At 35.9% G+C, this 18,411-nt stretch overlaps 1 protein-coding gene across 1 annotated transcript in view; it reads right to left on the reverse strand.

Moving 5' to 3' along the window:
* Window positions 1–18,411, reverse strand: part of LOC127873299 (spermatogenesis-associated protein 7 homolog) — a 57,820-nt gene that overhangs the window by 32,089 nt on the left and 7,320 nt on the right. The window contains exons 4-7 of the mRNA XM_052417099.1: window positions 17,257–17,304; window positions 16,638–16,765; window positions 13,273–14,045; window positions 11,473–11,508 (exon numbers count right to left, since the gene is read on the reverse strand). Coding sequence (XP_052273059.1) covers window positions 11,473–11,508; window positions 13,273–14,045; window positions 16,638–16,765; window positions 17,257–17,304 — 985 coding nt within the window. The remainder of the gene's footprint in view (window positions 1–11,472; window positions 11,509–13,272; window positions 14,046–16,637; window positions 16,766–17,256; window positions 17,305–18,411) is intronic.

Genomic DNA, 18,411 nt, shown 5'->3' on the forward strand with positions numbered 1-18,411 from the left:
TTACAACCAACCGGCATCATTTTTGAACTTGTCCAAGATATTATTGGGATGAATCTTTTGACCAAGTTTCATGAAGATCGGACAACAAATGTGGCCTCTAGAGTGTTAACAAGATTTCACTAAAGCCATATTTAGCCATATAAGGAAAAATGCCCCGCCCCTTGGTAGCCATGTTTTTCAAGCAAACGTAACCATTTTCAAAGTCATTCAAGATATCATTGAGACCAATCTTCTGACCATATTTCATGAAGATTGGACAATAAATGTGGCCTCTAGAGTGTAAACAAGGTTTTACTAAAGCCATATATAGCCATATAAGGAAAAATACCCCGCCCCTTGACAGTCATGTTTTTCAAGCAAAGGTTACCATTTTTGAACTCATCCAAGATATAATTTGGACAAATCTTCTGAGCAAGTTTCATGAAGATCGGAATAAATGTGGCCTCTACAGTGTTAACAAGGTTTTACTATACCCATATAAGGAAAAATGCTCCGCCCCCTGGCGGCCATGTTTTTCAACCAACCAGCATCATTTTCGAACTCGTCCAAGATATTATTGGGATAAATCTTCTGACAAAGTTTCATGAAGACAGACAATAAATGTGGCCTCTAGAGTGTTAACAAGATTTTACTATAGCCATATATAGGCATATAAGGAAAAATGCCCTGCCCCTTGGCAGCCATGTTTTTCAAGCAAACGTAACCTTTTTTGAACTCATCCAAGATATCATTGAGACCAATCGTCTGACCAAATTTCATGAAGATTAAACAATAAAAGTGGCCTCTAGAGTGTTAACAAGTCAAATGTTGACGCCGCACAACGGACGAGGGACAAATGGCGATCACAAAAGCTCACCATGAATACATTGTGCTCAGGTGAGCTAAAAATATACCACGCCCCCTGGTGGCCATGTTTTGCCAACCAACTGAAATCATTTACAAATTTGTGCAAATATCATTGGCACAAATTTTCTGAGCAAGTTTAATAAAAATTGGACAATAATTATTGCCTCTAAAATGTTAACAATGGACATGTTGACAACGCATGATGGACAAAAAGATATCACATAAGCTCACCATGAGGATGACTGTTATGTTCTGCCTCCAGTGAGCTTAAAATACATGACCTTTATATATGAAAACCTTTATTCTAATTATAATGAGCAAAGGCTTGATGTGTGTGTAACACAATACGATTGATCACAGTTGAAGAGAAAACAATAGGTTGTAAAAACCAGGTCATGCATATTAATTATGGGACCAATATATTAAATTTCATTCTCATGAACAATTACATTATATATATAGCCTAAGTTTATAATGTACTGAAGCAAAGCCAAGAAAGTCAAGCGAGATCAAAACTAAGATATCTGAAAGCTTTATTCATACAGTCCACTTAAATGGTATCAAAATGATACATAAATGTGTATGGGTAAAGCTATATCTCTATAGCTCAAATTTCCGTAAACATTGATTCATTATACACTTTTGCCATGACAGCAATTTTAAACAGGATAACTTGTTATTCAGGTCCACAATCAAATTTCTATAATTGATGCTGGGAATAAACTTGGTGAGTTTTCACCTTTATCAGTAAACTGTTCATATTCTATTTTATTATTATTTATCTTGTTTAAATATTTTTTAATTCATAAAATTTGTTTTGTAACTTTTCTTTATGTGTATTCATTTAAAACGACTGACAAATGTTTCCATACAATTATTAAACTAAACCAAAATGATGCATTACTGATGTAGCTGTTTTTAATCTACAGATGCAATGAAATTTCTTGTCACCTTGTCGTTTGTGTATTGTTATTGTTCAATGACAAATGCAAACATTAATCTATCATAAGGTCTGAATATGTCATGAAAATCGTGTATGTAAGGATAGTGCTGTTTATATATTGGAAATAGTATACAATCAGAGTTGATTTGAGCAAATTTTTTATAATTAATTTGTAAGGGCAGTGTTGATGTTTATGCCTTTTATTAAATATTTATATATAATTTCTAAAAAAATTATTGAAAGTAATGATATGTCTTACGACTGTATCACAATATTAATGTACTTTTAACAAAAACTAGACCACCCCCATGTAGATGTGTGGGCTGATGCCTGATTACGTGGGTGAAATATGGGCCATCAGGTTGCAATTACACCTTTGGCATGAAATCTAAGCATTACGCTCTGGATAAAAAGGAAAGTATGAAATAACAAAGGGCAATAACTCCACAAGTTTGAGATGCAAACTATGGCTCTTTAGCATTGCAAATTCCCTGAGTGAGATGTATCTACATTTAAATTTGCAAGTTGATATTTTTCATAGTGTTCACCCTTTGGAACAAATTAAGTACGAAAATAAACAAATAAACAAAGGGCAATAGTTCTTACACTTAGGATAAAGAGAAATGGTTATTAACAAGGGCTGTTTGTAAAACATGCATGCCCCCCATATGGGCTGTCCGTTGTAGTGGCAGCCATTGTGTGAATACGTTTTTTGTCACTGTGACCTTGACCTAGTGACCTGAAAATCAATAGGGGTCATCTGCGAGTCATGATCAATGTACCTATGAAGTGTCATGATCCTAGGCAAAAGCATTCTTGAGTTATCATCCAGAAACAATTTTACTGTTTCGGGTCACCGTGACCTTGAGCTTTGACCTAGTGACCTGAAAATCAATATGGGTCATCTGCGAGTCATGATCAATGTACCTATGAAGTTTCATGATCCTAGGCGTAAGCGTTCTTGAGTTATCATCCGGAAACGGCTCCAATTGGCGACTTGAGGTTTGCTCCAGACAACTATGATTATACTAGTAGGTCATACATCAGTGACATGCTATGGCCCTGGGCAAACTGAATTTTTTGGTGAAAATTACCAGTACTTGATGAAACTGAAGATAAATTGTATGCACATATTTAAAGGCATTCACCATCTCAAATGAGGCAGTCTTGTTAGTTAGCTATCAAATATACTTTTTGGGTTAATTTGAATTGACCAATTGATGAACTTGTAGATAAAAGTGTGCTGCACTGTTTTTAAGTGCAAAATAATTTAATGTTGGTTTTATTTAAAAACAACAATACACACATACAGTTCAGTAACACTGTATGCTTTGACAAGGTTTTTTTACTTATTGTGTTTCTGATAAATGTTAAACGTTTGATCTTTTGATTTGAAGGTGGCATAAAACTCCCCTTAACAATTATTGCATAGAGTTGGAAAATCTTAACTGCTTAAACTCTAATTATAATATTAACATATAATTGTCAGTATCTGTAATTGATATACCAACCCAGTGGATGAATACACATTGTTTTGCAAACATTCAACATTGGAGTCAGTTTCTGTATTGTAGTCATTACTTATGTGGAAAGTTTGTTATATATATGTATTGGCTTAAAGAGAGCAGAACATTCTGCAAGCATTTATATTGATTAAATATTATCAGATTCAGTCTTCAATTTGTGATGTTATGATGAAAGAAAGTCCTTTGACTTTTATTGATTGAAGTATACTATCTGCATATAAAAATGTTTATGATTTTGATAAAGAGCAATTTTGCAATGTGGTGTTATGAGTACTATTTGATAGCGATGTGAAGCCAGAAACACAAATATTAGGTTGCTGTGCTGGATACATTCACTAGATGCACAATAAATGGTGTCTTGGTGAAATTACAAACTAGCTCATAAGTACTCATAACTATTACATGGCTTAGTCTTTATTTACTAAAATGTAGATGTACATGCCTTTTAGGGCTCCCATTGGAAATATATTACCTTTTGCTCTTTTTTGCCTTTTGTTAAAAACTGCCGCCATGACAAGGAGTCATTTTGTAGCAGATGAAATAGTTTCATAGAGTAGAACAGTGAAAGATACTTAAGAAGCCATACTTGATACTTGTTGACTGTGTTATCAACTCCGGGCTTTTTCTGCTATTTGCCAAATTAGCTAATGCTTCAATGAGCAATTTTGGCTTAAGAAATTTCTATATGGCAGCAATAATTTCTGCATGAACTTTCGTAAAGTGACAAAATGAGAACTATTTCTATTTTGTAAGGTAAATTTGGCTACAAAAATTTGATTCAGTTAGGGCCCTGCAAATACTGCTTTTAATATCGATAGCCCTTGAAATTCATACAAGAAGTTGCCTTAATGATAGGTTACGCATGCGTTTATTACATATACATACTGTGATATTCGTCATTAACTACCGCTATTTCATGTAATTAATTAGGGATGGTTTGATAGATGGAGCAAGTATATTACTTGCTAACCTATAGATTCTTTGCAGTTGCACATGATTAGATGAATAATCAATGAAATTGTCAAAAACACACAAAACCATACTGGTTATTTGATAGTATCGACTTCCTCAAATCAATAAAAAAAACAAGATGTGTTTGTGAAACACAATGTTCCCCTATATGACGTTTGACCTTGTAGGATGACCTTGACCTTGACCCTTCACCACTCAAAATGTGCAGCTCCATGAGATACACATGCATTTCAAATATAAAATTGCTAGCATCAATATTGCAGAAGTGACATTACATGAGCAATTTTGACCCATATATTTGACCTTGAAGGATGACCTTGACATTGGCCTTTCACCACTAAAAATGTGCAGCTCCATGAGATACACATGCATGCCAAGTATCAAGTTGCTATCTTCAATATTGCAGAAGTATTCATAAAATTAGCGATTTGGGCCACATATATTTGACCTCTGACCTTGAAGGATGACCTTGACCATGACCTTTCACCACTCAAAATGTGCAGCTCCATGAGATACACATGCATGCCATATATCAAGTTGCTATCTTTAATATTGCAAAAGTACTCATAAAATGAGCGATTTTGGCCACATATATTTGACATCTGACCTTGAAAAATGACCTTGACCTTGACCTTTCACCACTCAAATTGTGCAGCTTCATGAGATACACATGCATGCCAAATATCAAGTTGCTATCTTGAATATTGAAATACTGCAAAAGTGTACATTAAATGAGCGATTTTGACCCATATATTTGACCTTTGACCTTGAAGGATGACCTTGACCTTGACCTTTTACCACTCAAAATGTGCAGCTCCATGAGATACATATGCATGCCAAATATCAAGTTCCTATCTTCAATATTGCAAAAGTTATTGCAAATGTTAAAGTTGGCGCAAACCAACCAACCAACACACCAACCAACAGACCAACCAACAGACCAACAGACAGGGCAAAAACAATATGTCCCCCACTACTATAGTGGGGGACATAATTATATAAAGTGTAAATTATATGTTTACTTTCAAATAATCTTACTTGAGGATGTGGTGATTATATTATACTTTAACTTTTTACATTCATACTGTAAGCTACATCTATAATTAACAGTTAGTGTTCAATTTGTAATACATACTACTGTGAAATCACATTCAGAATGTGGAATTCGTTCTTGCATATGGCAGGTTTTACAAATATGCTTGGTTTATATCTAACGGTAAGCTTTTCTCCCTTAACTTATTTTGTTGCTTGATTAATACACTGGTAAAATTTACATACATTATTTGTTATTGTATTGAATACTGGTGTTAAACTTTCTACGCTGAACCTTTTGCAATCCAAAATAGCACATTTATTGTTCTTTATTAAGATGTAAGCGAAAATGTTTATTGTACCGAATCTTGTAAATTCCTGATACATAAAAATCTCTCGTCCTTTATATTTTTTTAAGACATGAAGTCATTTTTCAAATTTACATGATATCAAGTTTGATCAGATATGACTAGCAATTGTTGTTACAATATACCAGTATTGTATTGAGCAATATTTAGTCTGGGAATCTGGAAAGTTTGAAATGTGGTATGTTCTAGTAACGCTTATACCATAAATGTGGTTGACTGTCATTTATCATGGTAATGTAGTTATCACTCATTGAGATCATTTACCTTGGCAATTACTGTAAACGTATAGAAATTCGTCGGTATGAAATTTTGTGGTTTAATAACAAACAACTTATTCGTTGACACGTAATTTCGTGGATTTCAAATAAAAAACAACTAATTCGTTGATATGTAATTTCCTGGATTTCAAATTTTCTGGGAAGACTGACCGTCATAATAATTAAACTTTTATTAAAAACCCAGAGTAATAACGAAGCATTATCTGCTAATCTGTGTTGACAGCAAGACTTGAGGTTAATGTGTACTGAAGCATGAAAGTGTTGCCGATAATTGTCGATAAGAGCGATAAAATGGCACACTTGTTGGTCCCCGCTCGCTTATTGCCATCAATGTTGTTTTGACAATATTTGTAATTCTTAGCACAATCGGTCCCCAAGTAGTAACAATTGAGTAATAAGGTCCCCAAAATAAAACCGTTATCTCTCTCGTCTCTTTTAACTTTAATTGGCACTAATTGACATACGTGATAAATCTGAAAACTGCGTAAAAATGATATTTTATATTAACTCACTACTTGTAATTCATGCTAAGTAATCATTAACATCGTAGTTCTTATCATACTCAGTAATCATAAACATCTTAGTTTAAACATATATAATTTACGCCAAATGAGTGGAAAATAACAACACCACTTTTAATTCGGAAATATTTTAATTAGTCAAGATATAGTGTAATGTGACGTACTGAAGTGAAGTAACTATTACAAGGGACAAAATTGTCACAAAACCAGGTTTTCATTGTGAAAAAAAAATCTGATAAAGGGAGAAAACTCAAACTGAACTTTTGAAATGACCAAAAAAAATTAACCCCCTTTGTAAGTTTTTTTTTTTTTTAAATCTATTTTTAGTCGTGGCGACCTTGACATTGGAGATATTGACGTGATTCTTTCGTGGGACACACCGTCCCATGATGGTGAACAAATGTGCCAAATGATTTTAAAATCTCACAATGAATGACATAGTTTTGGCCAGGACAAGCTCATTTATGGCCATTTTTGACCTTTGAACTCAAAGTGTGACCTTGACCTTGGAGATATCGACGTAATTATTTCGCGCGACACACCGTCCAATGATGGTGAACAAATGTGCCAAATGATTTTAAAATCTGACGATGAACGACATGGTTATGGCTCGGACAAGCTCATTTATGGCCATTTTTGACCTTTGAACTCAAAGTGTGACCTTGACCTTTGAGATATCGACGTAATTATTTCGCGCGACACACCATCCAATGATGGTGAACAAATGTGCCAAATGATTTTAAAATCTGACAATGAACGACATAGTTATGGCCCGGACAAGCTTATTCCGCCAGCCCGCCAGCCAGCCCGCCCGCATTCGCCAATCTAATAACCAGTTTTTTCCTTCGGAAAACCTGGTTAACAAAAACAAATATCTCGGATTACCAACAACAAAAGACAATGTCGGAAATGACATACGGAAATGACCGATTTCGGATTAAAAATGTATAAATAATCGCTGGTACTTGAATTCGTGGTTCAACGGACCAACAAAATCCACGAAAATTCGTACCACACGAAATTTAATGATTTTACAGTATTACAGGTAATATTATTTATTAAATAGTGTTACAAAAGCAGAGTTCTTGTGTTTATGTGGCTTGCATGGCCAGTCAGTTTTGAAAAGATAAGTATTCTGACTTTACAGAAAATTGTAGTCAGACAACCTAAGTAAGTTAAGTGTTTAATTTAAAAAAATAGCCTTGTTTTTTTACGCATGGAAATGACTTGGTTGATTAGTATCCATTTAAAGATGATTTAAAAATTAGTTTTAATCTAAGGTTATTTCTAGTTGTCAGGGGCCAATCCCCATATTATCATCCTGTTTCAAAAAATACACATACACCATCATCACTGTACCATTGAAGCGCCCAATTGCATTTTTAATTCAATAGAAAAGTCTTCAAATGCTAAGACAATTCTTTGTTCTTTAGTTTTACACTGCTACAGTATAGAGCTGTACTTTTCCTAGAAAGTGCCTTCCATAACAAATCAATTCTGTTTGCTGATAATATGAGCCGTGTTCTGAGAAAACTGGGCTTAATGCATGTTTGTAAAGTGTTGTCCTAGATCAGTCTGGATTTTTAGTCTAGAAGAGACTAAATTTAAATGAACAAGGGCTGTTTGTAAAACATGCATGCCCCCCATATGGGCTCTCCGTTGTAGTGACAGCCATTGTGTGAATATCTTTTTTGTCACTGTGACCTTGACCTTTGACCTAGTGACCTGAAAATCAATAGGGGTCATCTGCCAGTCATGATCAATGTACCTATGAAGTTTCATGATCCTAGCCATAAGCGTTCTTGAGTTATCATCCGGAAACCATTTTACTATTTTGGGTCACCGTGTCCTTGACCTTTGACCTAGTGACCTGAAAATCAATAGGGGTCATCTGCGAGTCATGATCAATCTACCTATCAAGTTTCATGATCCTAGGAATAAGCGTTCTTCAGTTATCATCCAGAAACCATTTTACTATTTCGGGTCACCGTGAACTTGACCTTTGACCTAGTGACCTAAAAATCGATAGGGGTCATCTGCGAGTCATGATCAATGTACCTATGAAGTTTCATGATCCTAGGTATAAGCGTTCTTGAGTTATCATCCGGAAACCATTTTACTATTTCGGGTCACCATGACCTTGACCTTTGACCTAGTGACCTCAAAATCAATAGGGGTCATCTGAAAGTCATGATCAGTGTACCTATGAAGTTTCATGATCTAGCCATTAGCGTTCTTGAGTTATCATCTGGAAACCATTTTACTTTTTCAGGTCACTGTGACCTTGACCTTTGATATAGTGACCAGAAAATCAGTAGGGGTCATCTGCGAGTCATGATCAATGTACCTATGAAGTTTCATGATCCTAAGCATAAGTGTTCTTGAGTTATCATCCGGAAACCATTTTACTATTTCGGGTCACCGTGACCTTGACCTTTGACCTAGTGACCTGAAAATCAATAGGGGTCATCTGCCAGCCATTATCAATCTACCTACGAAGTTTCATGATCCTAGGCATAAGCCTTCTTGAGTTATCATCCGGAAACCATTTTACTATTTTGGGTCACTGTGACCTTGACCTTTGACCTAGTGACCTGAAAATCAATAGGGGTCATCTGGGAGTCATGATCAATCTACCTATCAAGTTTCATGATCCTAGGCATAAGCGTTCTTGAGTTATCATCCGGAAACAATTTTACTATTTCGGGTCACCATGACCTTGACCTTTGACCTAGTGACCTCAAAATCAATAGGGGTCATCTGAAAGTCATGATCAATGTACCTATGAAGTTTCATGATCTAGCCATTAGCGTTCTTGAGTTATCATCCGGAAACCATTTTACTTTTTCAGGTCACTGTGACCTTGACCTTTGATATAGTGACCAGAAAATCAATAGGGGTCATCTGCGAGTCATGATCAATGTACCTATAAAGTTTCATGATCCTAAGCATAAGTGTTCTTGAGTTATCATCCGGAAACCATTTTACTATTTCGGGTCACCGTGACCTTGACCTTTGACCTAGTGACCTGAAAATCAATAGGGGTCATCTGCCAGCCATTATCAATCTACCTACAAAGTTTCATGATCCTAGGCATAAGCCTTCTTGAGTTATCATCCGGAAACCATTTTACTATTTTGGGTCACTGTGACCTTGACCTTTGACCTAGTGACCTGAAAATCAATAGGGGTCATCTGGGAGTCATGATCAATCTACCTATCAAGTTTCATGATCCTAGGCATAAGCGTTCATGAGTTATCATCCAGAAACCATTTTACTATTTTGGGTCACTGTGACCTTGACCTTTGACCTAGTGACCTAAAAATCAATAGGGGTCATCTGCGAGTCATAATCAATCTACCTATCAAGTTTCATGATCCTAAGCCTAAGCGTTCTTGAGTTATCATCCGGTAACCATTTTACTATTTCGGGTCACCGTGACCTTGACCTATGACCTAGTGCCCTCAAAATCAATAGGGGTGATTTGCGAGTCATGATCAATGTACCTATGAAGTTTCACGATCCTAGGCCCAAGCGTTCTTGAGTTATCATCCGGAAACCACCTGGTTGACGGACCGACCGACAGACAGACCGACATGTGCAAAGCAATATACCCCCTCTTCTTCGAAGGGGGGCATAATAATCTAATTTTTCATACAGACATGTTAGTTGGTTACAAGAAAATGAAAAAAGGGAAATATAAAACAGTGAATCAAATCCTGCTACCAAGAAGAAAACATGAGGAAAAACGAGAATGAGGAAAATAGTGTCAAGTTGCAACATTCAAATGTAAATAAAATGTTTGTGTATCGTTTTATCGTGAACATCAAACTTGAATAACAATCATACAATCAATTGAAAGCTAGACTATGGTTAATGCTCCATCACCATTAACTTATGTATTGCAAAATATACTTAATAAAAACAATACAAACAATTAATTTAAGGAAATAAATCATCCACTCGAAAGGTGGGTCTTACATGTTTTAACTCTATCAGTGCTGAAACCGAATTTTATAAGCCTTTGCAAACAGTTTGGATCCTGATCAGACGCCACAAAACGTGGCGTCTGATCAGGATCCAAACTGTTTGCTATTCTAATAGTATTCTTTGAAAAAAATCGAAGAAAATGCTAATTATAGAAATTAAGCAGACAACATTTTAGCAGACGACAAATTTCCCAGCATGCAAAGGGTTTAACTTAATTCATATGGGCCATGCTCTGTGAAAAAGGGTATTAATGAATTTGTGTAAAGTGTCGTCCCAGATTAGACTGTGTGGACTGCTTTCTTTAAAGAATGGCAATGCCACATAAGAAGTTCACATAATGAACAACATTATTTACTTTTTACACAAAAAACAAAATTATCCTTGGTATTGAACAGTGTGCAGATCTATGACTATGTACAATAAGGTCACAGTATAAAAGGCGTGCAGACATGAGGCAGAACAATGGTTTCATGTAACCTGAATAGTGACAAGCGTTTACAAGATATATACAGAGCAGCTCATGCCGAACAATTCAATTTGAATTTCTGGGCTTCAAGTCAGATGTTAGTCCAAATTGTTTTGATTTGGATGTTTAGAGAAAATATAGTTAAATTACTGGGCATCAGATAATACATTAATTGAAAAAAAAATACAGGCCTTCAGATTTTGAATCAAACAATTACTTTGGCTGGACCTGCTCTGTATATGAATAGGCCACAGAGAAAATAAACTTGGAAAATTGAGCTTCGTCCATGTGCCTAAAGTGTCTCCCCAGACGCAGGCTAATCAAGGACAAAGCTTTCCACTTTAAAGCTATTTTTTGTTTAAAGTAAATCTCTTCTTAGCAAAAATACAGTTTAGGTGAAAAGTTTCGTCCATGATTAGCCTGTGCGGAATGCACATGCATCAAGCCCCATTTTCCAAGCTAACTTAATTAGGAGAAAACAGTGAAGAACAGTGGGGGAGGGGGATTACAACCATGAAACGTTTACTTACTCCGGAGAGATCTTTCTGGCACTGCCAAGGGGGGGTCTGTGGGGGGAGAAATAATCAATCATGGGACGGGTTACATTGTCATGCATGCTGAATACACGAGGGCTACAGTTTGGACATGTTGATTTTAAAGTTGTCAGTGTAACTTTATGCCTTAATAATTTGCCATTCTTTTATTGCCAGTTTAGCTATGTGTGGGGAACTATTTTTTAATAACATATCCACTTATTCAAACTTACCCGTCTGACATACCCAGTCCTTAGAAAAGTATAATTGTTCAATAAAAGCTTCAGTCATACATGCCAGAATTTTTCAGGTCCAAATCGGGACTTTCAATAAAAAATTGTCGGGAAATTTGACCAAAAAGAGGGACACCTGAAACGATTTATCATTCCATCTTTTCTTTAGTCAGTATATTACTTACAAAAACTCTAAATGTCTGCCTAATATTGACAATAAATGTGTGTTCAGAATTTCGTGAACACAGACGTTCTCCCATTTTCCGGAAGTAAACACACTCCATAAACTGAAATGTGGGGTATCCCGGTATACCTCGATTTGACATCCAATTGGTACATGGATATCCCCATGAACATATGTAACTCGTGTGACACGATGTGAGCGCATCAAGCACTGTTCTTATTCCAACCAATCGTAAATAGACTCTAAATTTAGATTGATGCAATATGTACAAACTATTTTCTGAAATCAGTTGAAAACAAAAGTTAATTTGTATGAAACATCAATGTGTTTTGGTCAGCATTTAATTTGTTTGATGTACGAAATCGATGTTTTGACAGGTTTTATAACCTTAGGTTGTATAATACACAGGATAATAGACTTAATTGGGCCATGAAATACAAACGCAGGTGACGTTTATTTCTGTACGATACATCTTTCGATAGAAATTAGTGACCCCTATCATAAAAACACCATGGTGTGAATGCCTGATTAAATCAATAAGTTGCCGATAAATCGCTGATAAGGTGTCAAAAACAACACTGGTGCACTCTAGTAGTAGAAGTGGGTTGTTAATTGGTGGCAATAAAGGGATTAGCGATGGTAAGTTTTAGCCAGAAAGAGCTTGAAAGGCGAATTTAATAGGGAACTTATAGACCTTACATTGTTTTAAACGAATGTCGGGACAAATCGTCTTGTATCGGGATGCTGGGACAAAGAGCCCAAAAGCAGGACTGTCCCGCCGAGATCGGGACGTCTGGCATGTATGCTACAGTATATTAAGTCCCAAATAATATATCAATGAACAAAAATAAGAAACAGATCAATATGTCCAAGCTATTCAATAAAGATAAAGTAAATACACTTAAATATTATAAAAGATTGTCTATTTGAAAATGTTGGTATTTTTTTCTATGTGTTTGGAATAATATTTTGGATTACTACTAATTCATGCATAACGGATTCCCATTATAAAATGTATGTGAAAAAGAAAGCTATCTCATATTAAAAGGAATTAATACACATGTTTATGCACAGCAAACAAATTTACAACACGCCAATAATAGGTATAGAAAAAGTCCATGTACAATCACACAGATTTTGTGTGTGTGTTGTTTGATATTAAATTGTTCAATAAATCCACAATATGTACAACACTTTATAGTCCTGCATTTCAACATATCACATATTTTTGTTAAATCCCTGCACTTATTTTCATACATTGGAATTGTCAACCTAAGGTACTAAATGTCTACAGAGAGTCAGCTAATGGCCACAAGCACAGTTTTTGCTTCTACAGAAAGAAATAACAATCCATGTTGGAAAGAGATTAGTAGCATTTACCTGGTCTTTGTGCTACCAAGGGTGCCATAAGTGAGTGTCATTTCATCAGTTTTCCCGAAATCAACACTTTCATTCAAGCCGCCCTCTTCGCGTAAAGTGCCTGACTTCAAAGTTTCACTGTTCCGTCGATGTTTGGCTTTCAACGCTTGCTCTTTAACCCATTTCAAGTGATCAGTATCCATGGAGATATCAAGTTTAGGAATGTCTGGGTTTGGCTCCTCTCTTTTGAAGTCTCGGCTATGAAGGGTTTCAAACATCAGCGAGTTCATGGTTACAGGCCCCTCCCTCGTCTGGTCCAGGCGCTGTTGCCGTGGTTTTGGCTGGGGTCTGATTTTCTCTTCTGGGGCCACAGACTGCTCTTCCTCCTGATCGGCTTCAAGCTCCTGTTTAGCACTGGTGGAATTAGACTTAGGTGGAAGCTTATTATAGTACTTGTATTGACTCAGCCTCGACTTACGATCCGTCTTAAGAGTCCTTGGAGTGAACGGCTTACCCTCGGTGAAAACATGCGATCGTTTATCCAGAACATCACCGTCGTAAGTGCCCTTTTTTGCAACCTGCACCATGGTTCTAGAGACCTGGCTACCCATGGATCTGTTGGATCTGGCAGACGATGGGCGCTGTCTCGTGGTTCGAGTGTACGGGTTAAAGCCCTCAGGGTCCTGCTCTACCTCATTGTGCTGCCCTTGCCCTAGCGCCTGGTTGCCTCGCAAGGTGGTACGCATGATGCTGTGTACAAGCTGGTCATCCTCATCATCTGGGTCAGGCTCACCCTGTGAAAAAGTAGTAGTAATGGATTAATTCAAATATGAGCCTTGTTCTGGGATAACAGGGTTTAATTAACAAAAATCCCATTTATGCCGAAAGTGTTGTCCTTTATTTGCCTGTGTGATCTGCCACAGGCTAATCTGTATCACACTTTACACAAATGCATTTAACCCTGTCCTCCCAAAGACTTGCTCATCTTATTTTCAATTCTTTGTTATTAATTTCCAAATAGACAATGATCAAGTGTCTTATTCCTTTGAATTAAGCTATGTGTGTGCCACTAGAAAAACAGGGTTGTTTATTGAGGGATTAATTTTTTTTATCATAATAATGTGAAAAATATTCTTGCAACATCAATAGGAACTAAATTTTCTATGCTGCTCTCATACACTGCAGACCTGTATTTCATCTTGCATTACTAAGTGGCTGGGTAGTTTAGCAAGCTATATTTTATATATCAACAGAACAGATAAGTGGTTATCATGCTAGAAATCAGACTCATGCACATGGACAGGGAACTGTGAGATTTGTTTAGAAGAATTGCACAATCAATGCTAGTTTAAGAAACTTTATAATTACATTATACATAATTTCCATACCACTGCTCAACATTTTTCTTGGATAGGCCAAAAAAAAAAATAGTCTTGGTTCAGGGAACCCGACCGACCCTATTTTTTGCCCCCGACCCTAACGATTTTTTGGTCCATGAAAAAAATCTGATGGCGAAAATGCTAAAATCTCGTAAAATTTCATTGAAAACAGCCACCATTTAAACCTGGATTGGTTTTCTATATTTTTCTCTTTGTTTCAATGAAAGTGTTCGCAATTTGAACAGTGAACAAAAACCGGTCTGCACCTGTATACGAGACATTGCTTGACCTTATTGTTATTGAAGTGCGCATGCTAGCTGGCCAATCAACATTGAGCTCGCTTACACATGAAATAACGTTGTTGAATGAAATGTAAAAATGGGTGGAGCTATGGAGTAATATTCGGTAATTCATGCGCAGACACTGTGCACTTTGAATACACAGTTAAAATTGTCGTCTGCAAACAAAATAGCGGCCGGTCGCAAATGTCGTATTATTAAAGATTAAAAATGAAAAGAAGCGTGACAATAATTTAATTATTTCCAAGCTGTCTATTGATCTGAATTTAAAAGTGATAATTAAATAATTAGGTCTATGTCGATGATGTTACAACTTTCTGTCAATTTCCGATCAAATGAAAAGATGATAATTAATTAATTTGTTTGTTTTACTCGCACACTATGCTAACTGACAGCAGCGTATTTTAATCAAATGAAAATGTGAAAAACACGCGCGGTTTAATTGTAATTAAAGTTTCGTATTTTTAACACATAGGAAGAGTCATTCATCTAGTCTACTATAAAAATGGAATTAACCACTTTGTCTCTACAGTCGCTAACATGGCGTCTTTAACCTTAAAGCGTCGTTGGACGAAAAAGAGTCATAAAAAAAATAAATTAAAACACAAAACACTAGAGCATTCCAAGAGTCATGGAAACTTGACAACAATTGGCTTCGCTTTGATAATGAATCAAAATCAATGTACTGTGACGCCCTTAGCCTGTACAAACCAATAGCAACATTCAAATTTATGTACACTGCTCACTTCCTGTGCGATGCGCTCAAACCCATTGCCATTTTATAAAAAAATGTACCAGAAGAAAGACTTGTGCTATTCTGAGGTTACCCTCCTTTTGACAGCCACTATTCAGACTCTTGAGCACCTGTCGGAGACTAGGTCAGGTCTCATGATGAAAAAAATTCTGAAGGTCACACCCCAAACACCAGAGACTGATAAAGATGGCTTGTTCACTTTTGAATATGTATGTATGTATTTATTTTGACCTTGCGGTCAAGGATAACCCATGAAAGTGCAAGCACTTATTTCCAATGGGGTCCTTTGGTTTTTGCTGAAGAGACAGCAAGCAGAAGAGACAGTATTGGGATACAAGGAATCCGGGTGCGATACCCTAGCTCTTTGCGAATAGATACCTTGGTTCTTTTACGTGCTCAGTGTATAGCACCGATACACGCGAGAATTACCTGGGTTTCATACCAGTACATCTCTAGTTAAGTGGGAAACACTTGAAGCATTTCTGATATTTCCAGTGCCCCGGCCGGGATTTGAACCGGGGACCTCTGGAATGGTAGACCAGAGTGTTACCACTCGACCACCGCACCACCCTTATATGAAGGTCACACTATTACAGACAGACAAACAAAAAATGGTTGGCTCAAAGAAATTTTGGGCCAGCGCTAGCCCTGAAGAAGTGCATAAAGAGCTAGGAATATTGAATAATATACAACGACTAAATACCACATGTGCAATGTTAATCATTTGGTCAGTGTTTAAACAATCATGGGTGCATTAACTGACCCTTTTTCACCCTGAAATCAGTCGACTGGTAAAAAAAAAAAAAAAAAAAAAAAAAAAGAAAAACCTACCTACCCTCCTACATTTTTCTGGCCATGTTCCCTGAACCAAGACTATTTTTTTATTTGGCCATACCAACGTTAACATGTACACAACATATTGTTTTACACAGTGAAAATCAACAAACCAGTTACCCATAGATTTTCATTATAGATGTCCTCCTGGTAATAACCTGTCGTCGTGTGCGATCTGTGTATGGCCTTCATGGGAGAGGGTCTTCCCCCAGTCTTTGTCATGACCTCACGGGTCTTGCGGTCGCGAGCTTAAAAAGAAAACTTCAACTGTGGTGCCATTATAAATTACGAATTCCTATTTAAACAGTAATAATTGTTTCCCTCTTTACAATTGTACTGTAACAAATTTAGTAAACGGGATCAATTACGCAATGCAACAATTTGCTTGCAATAAATAATGTAGTGAAAAGGTAATTTGAGATTTCTCACAAACATGACTAATAACCCTGCTTTCTCAGCTAGGTTCAAGGGCAAAACACTCAGAAATGTGTAGTTAACTCATGATGAAAAGTGTCTTGCACAGCTACACTTCATGGTGATGCCATATTTGAAGTTTTAATTTAATCCATTTAATCCATTGAAAATGTTGCAGTATTTTGCTCCACTAACTTATATCTTTGTATGCAGACTAACCATCCAACTTACCAACATAATAACTGCAATATACACCCTCTCAATGTTAATTATTTCTATAGCATACATGTATATTCAATTATTTTATATATAGCTATAAGCTCACCTTTTTGACTTGTAGACAAAGATTTAGGTGGCCTATTATCGATAGCAGCTGAAATAAAAAGAATACACAATTCAGAGGTTAGATGTTCACATTTTTAGCGAATGGTTGAATTAACTTTTTAAACATTAGAGACAAATTTCTCCTTCTTTACTGGTATGAGTTTGGCTACAAAGGCATTATCCTGCAAATTAACTACAATAAATGTTAACCTTTTTCTGACTTTGGGCTGCGATACAATAATCACAGATCTTAGACCATTAGTAAACCATGGTTGTCATAAATCAATGATAAATTGTGTTCTTCTTCTCAATCACCCATAAATTTTGTTCACAAGGAACAACTCCGGTGAAAGAATGAACATTTCTATAAATAAAATTAATTGTCTACATCTTTAAAATGAAAGTATGGAAACTAATTCTTACTCAACAAGACAATATCCTCATCAATTCAGCACGAAACAATAATGTGGCAGCAATTGACTATTGGCAATAAGAAATTTAAAGCAAAAGCTTTATTATATAAGATGCACAATTTATAAAGTTCCATGCATCATATGTAACTCATATAACTTTTTACAAAAAAAGTACTTCTCACAAAAATGTTGTTTTAATTTTATGACCAAAGACGAGCAGATTAAACACAGATTTCAGTTTCTTTAAAGCGAGATAATACGATTTTTTGTATGTGTTAAATTGTAATATATTGATCAAATATGCAACAATAACACACAATAGGCAAAACAAAAGTATACATGGAAGACGAATTTCATTAAAAACAGCAAAGACAAATTAGCGCCCCGAGCCGATTTTGAGGAAGATATTTCGTACATATTTTCCTACAATTACAGAAGCATTCGTCTTTTTAGTTAGTGTTTGTGTGTCGTATGAGTAGATATCGTTGCAGGAATTTAAAATGAACCGTTAAACTAAATTCAGATTTACATCGTACATGCATGATTTACATGCTGGCGAATTTGACTGTACAGACATTTTCGATTTCAAAATTAAATATCTGGCTTATTTTGCATTTTTCGACACATGTTCTTCTTGACTTTTATTTTAATTTATATTGAAATATATGTTTAATAAGTTTTTTACACATTTCATATTAATTAATAATTATTTGACAAAATGGTATAATCTCGCATTAAATCCA

Source organism: Dreissena polymorpha, chromosome 3, assembly GCF_020536995.1.
Source record: "Dreissena polymorpha isolate Duluth1 chromosome 3, UMN_Dpol_1.0, whole genome shotgun sequence".
In the NCBI taxonomy this organism is placed as follows: Eukaryota; Metazoa; Mollusca; class Bivalvia; order Myida; family Dreissenidae; genus Dreissena; species Dreissena polymorpha.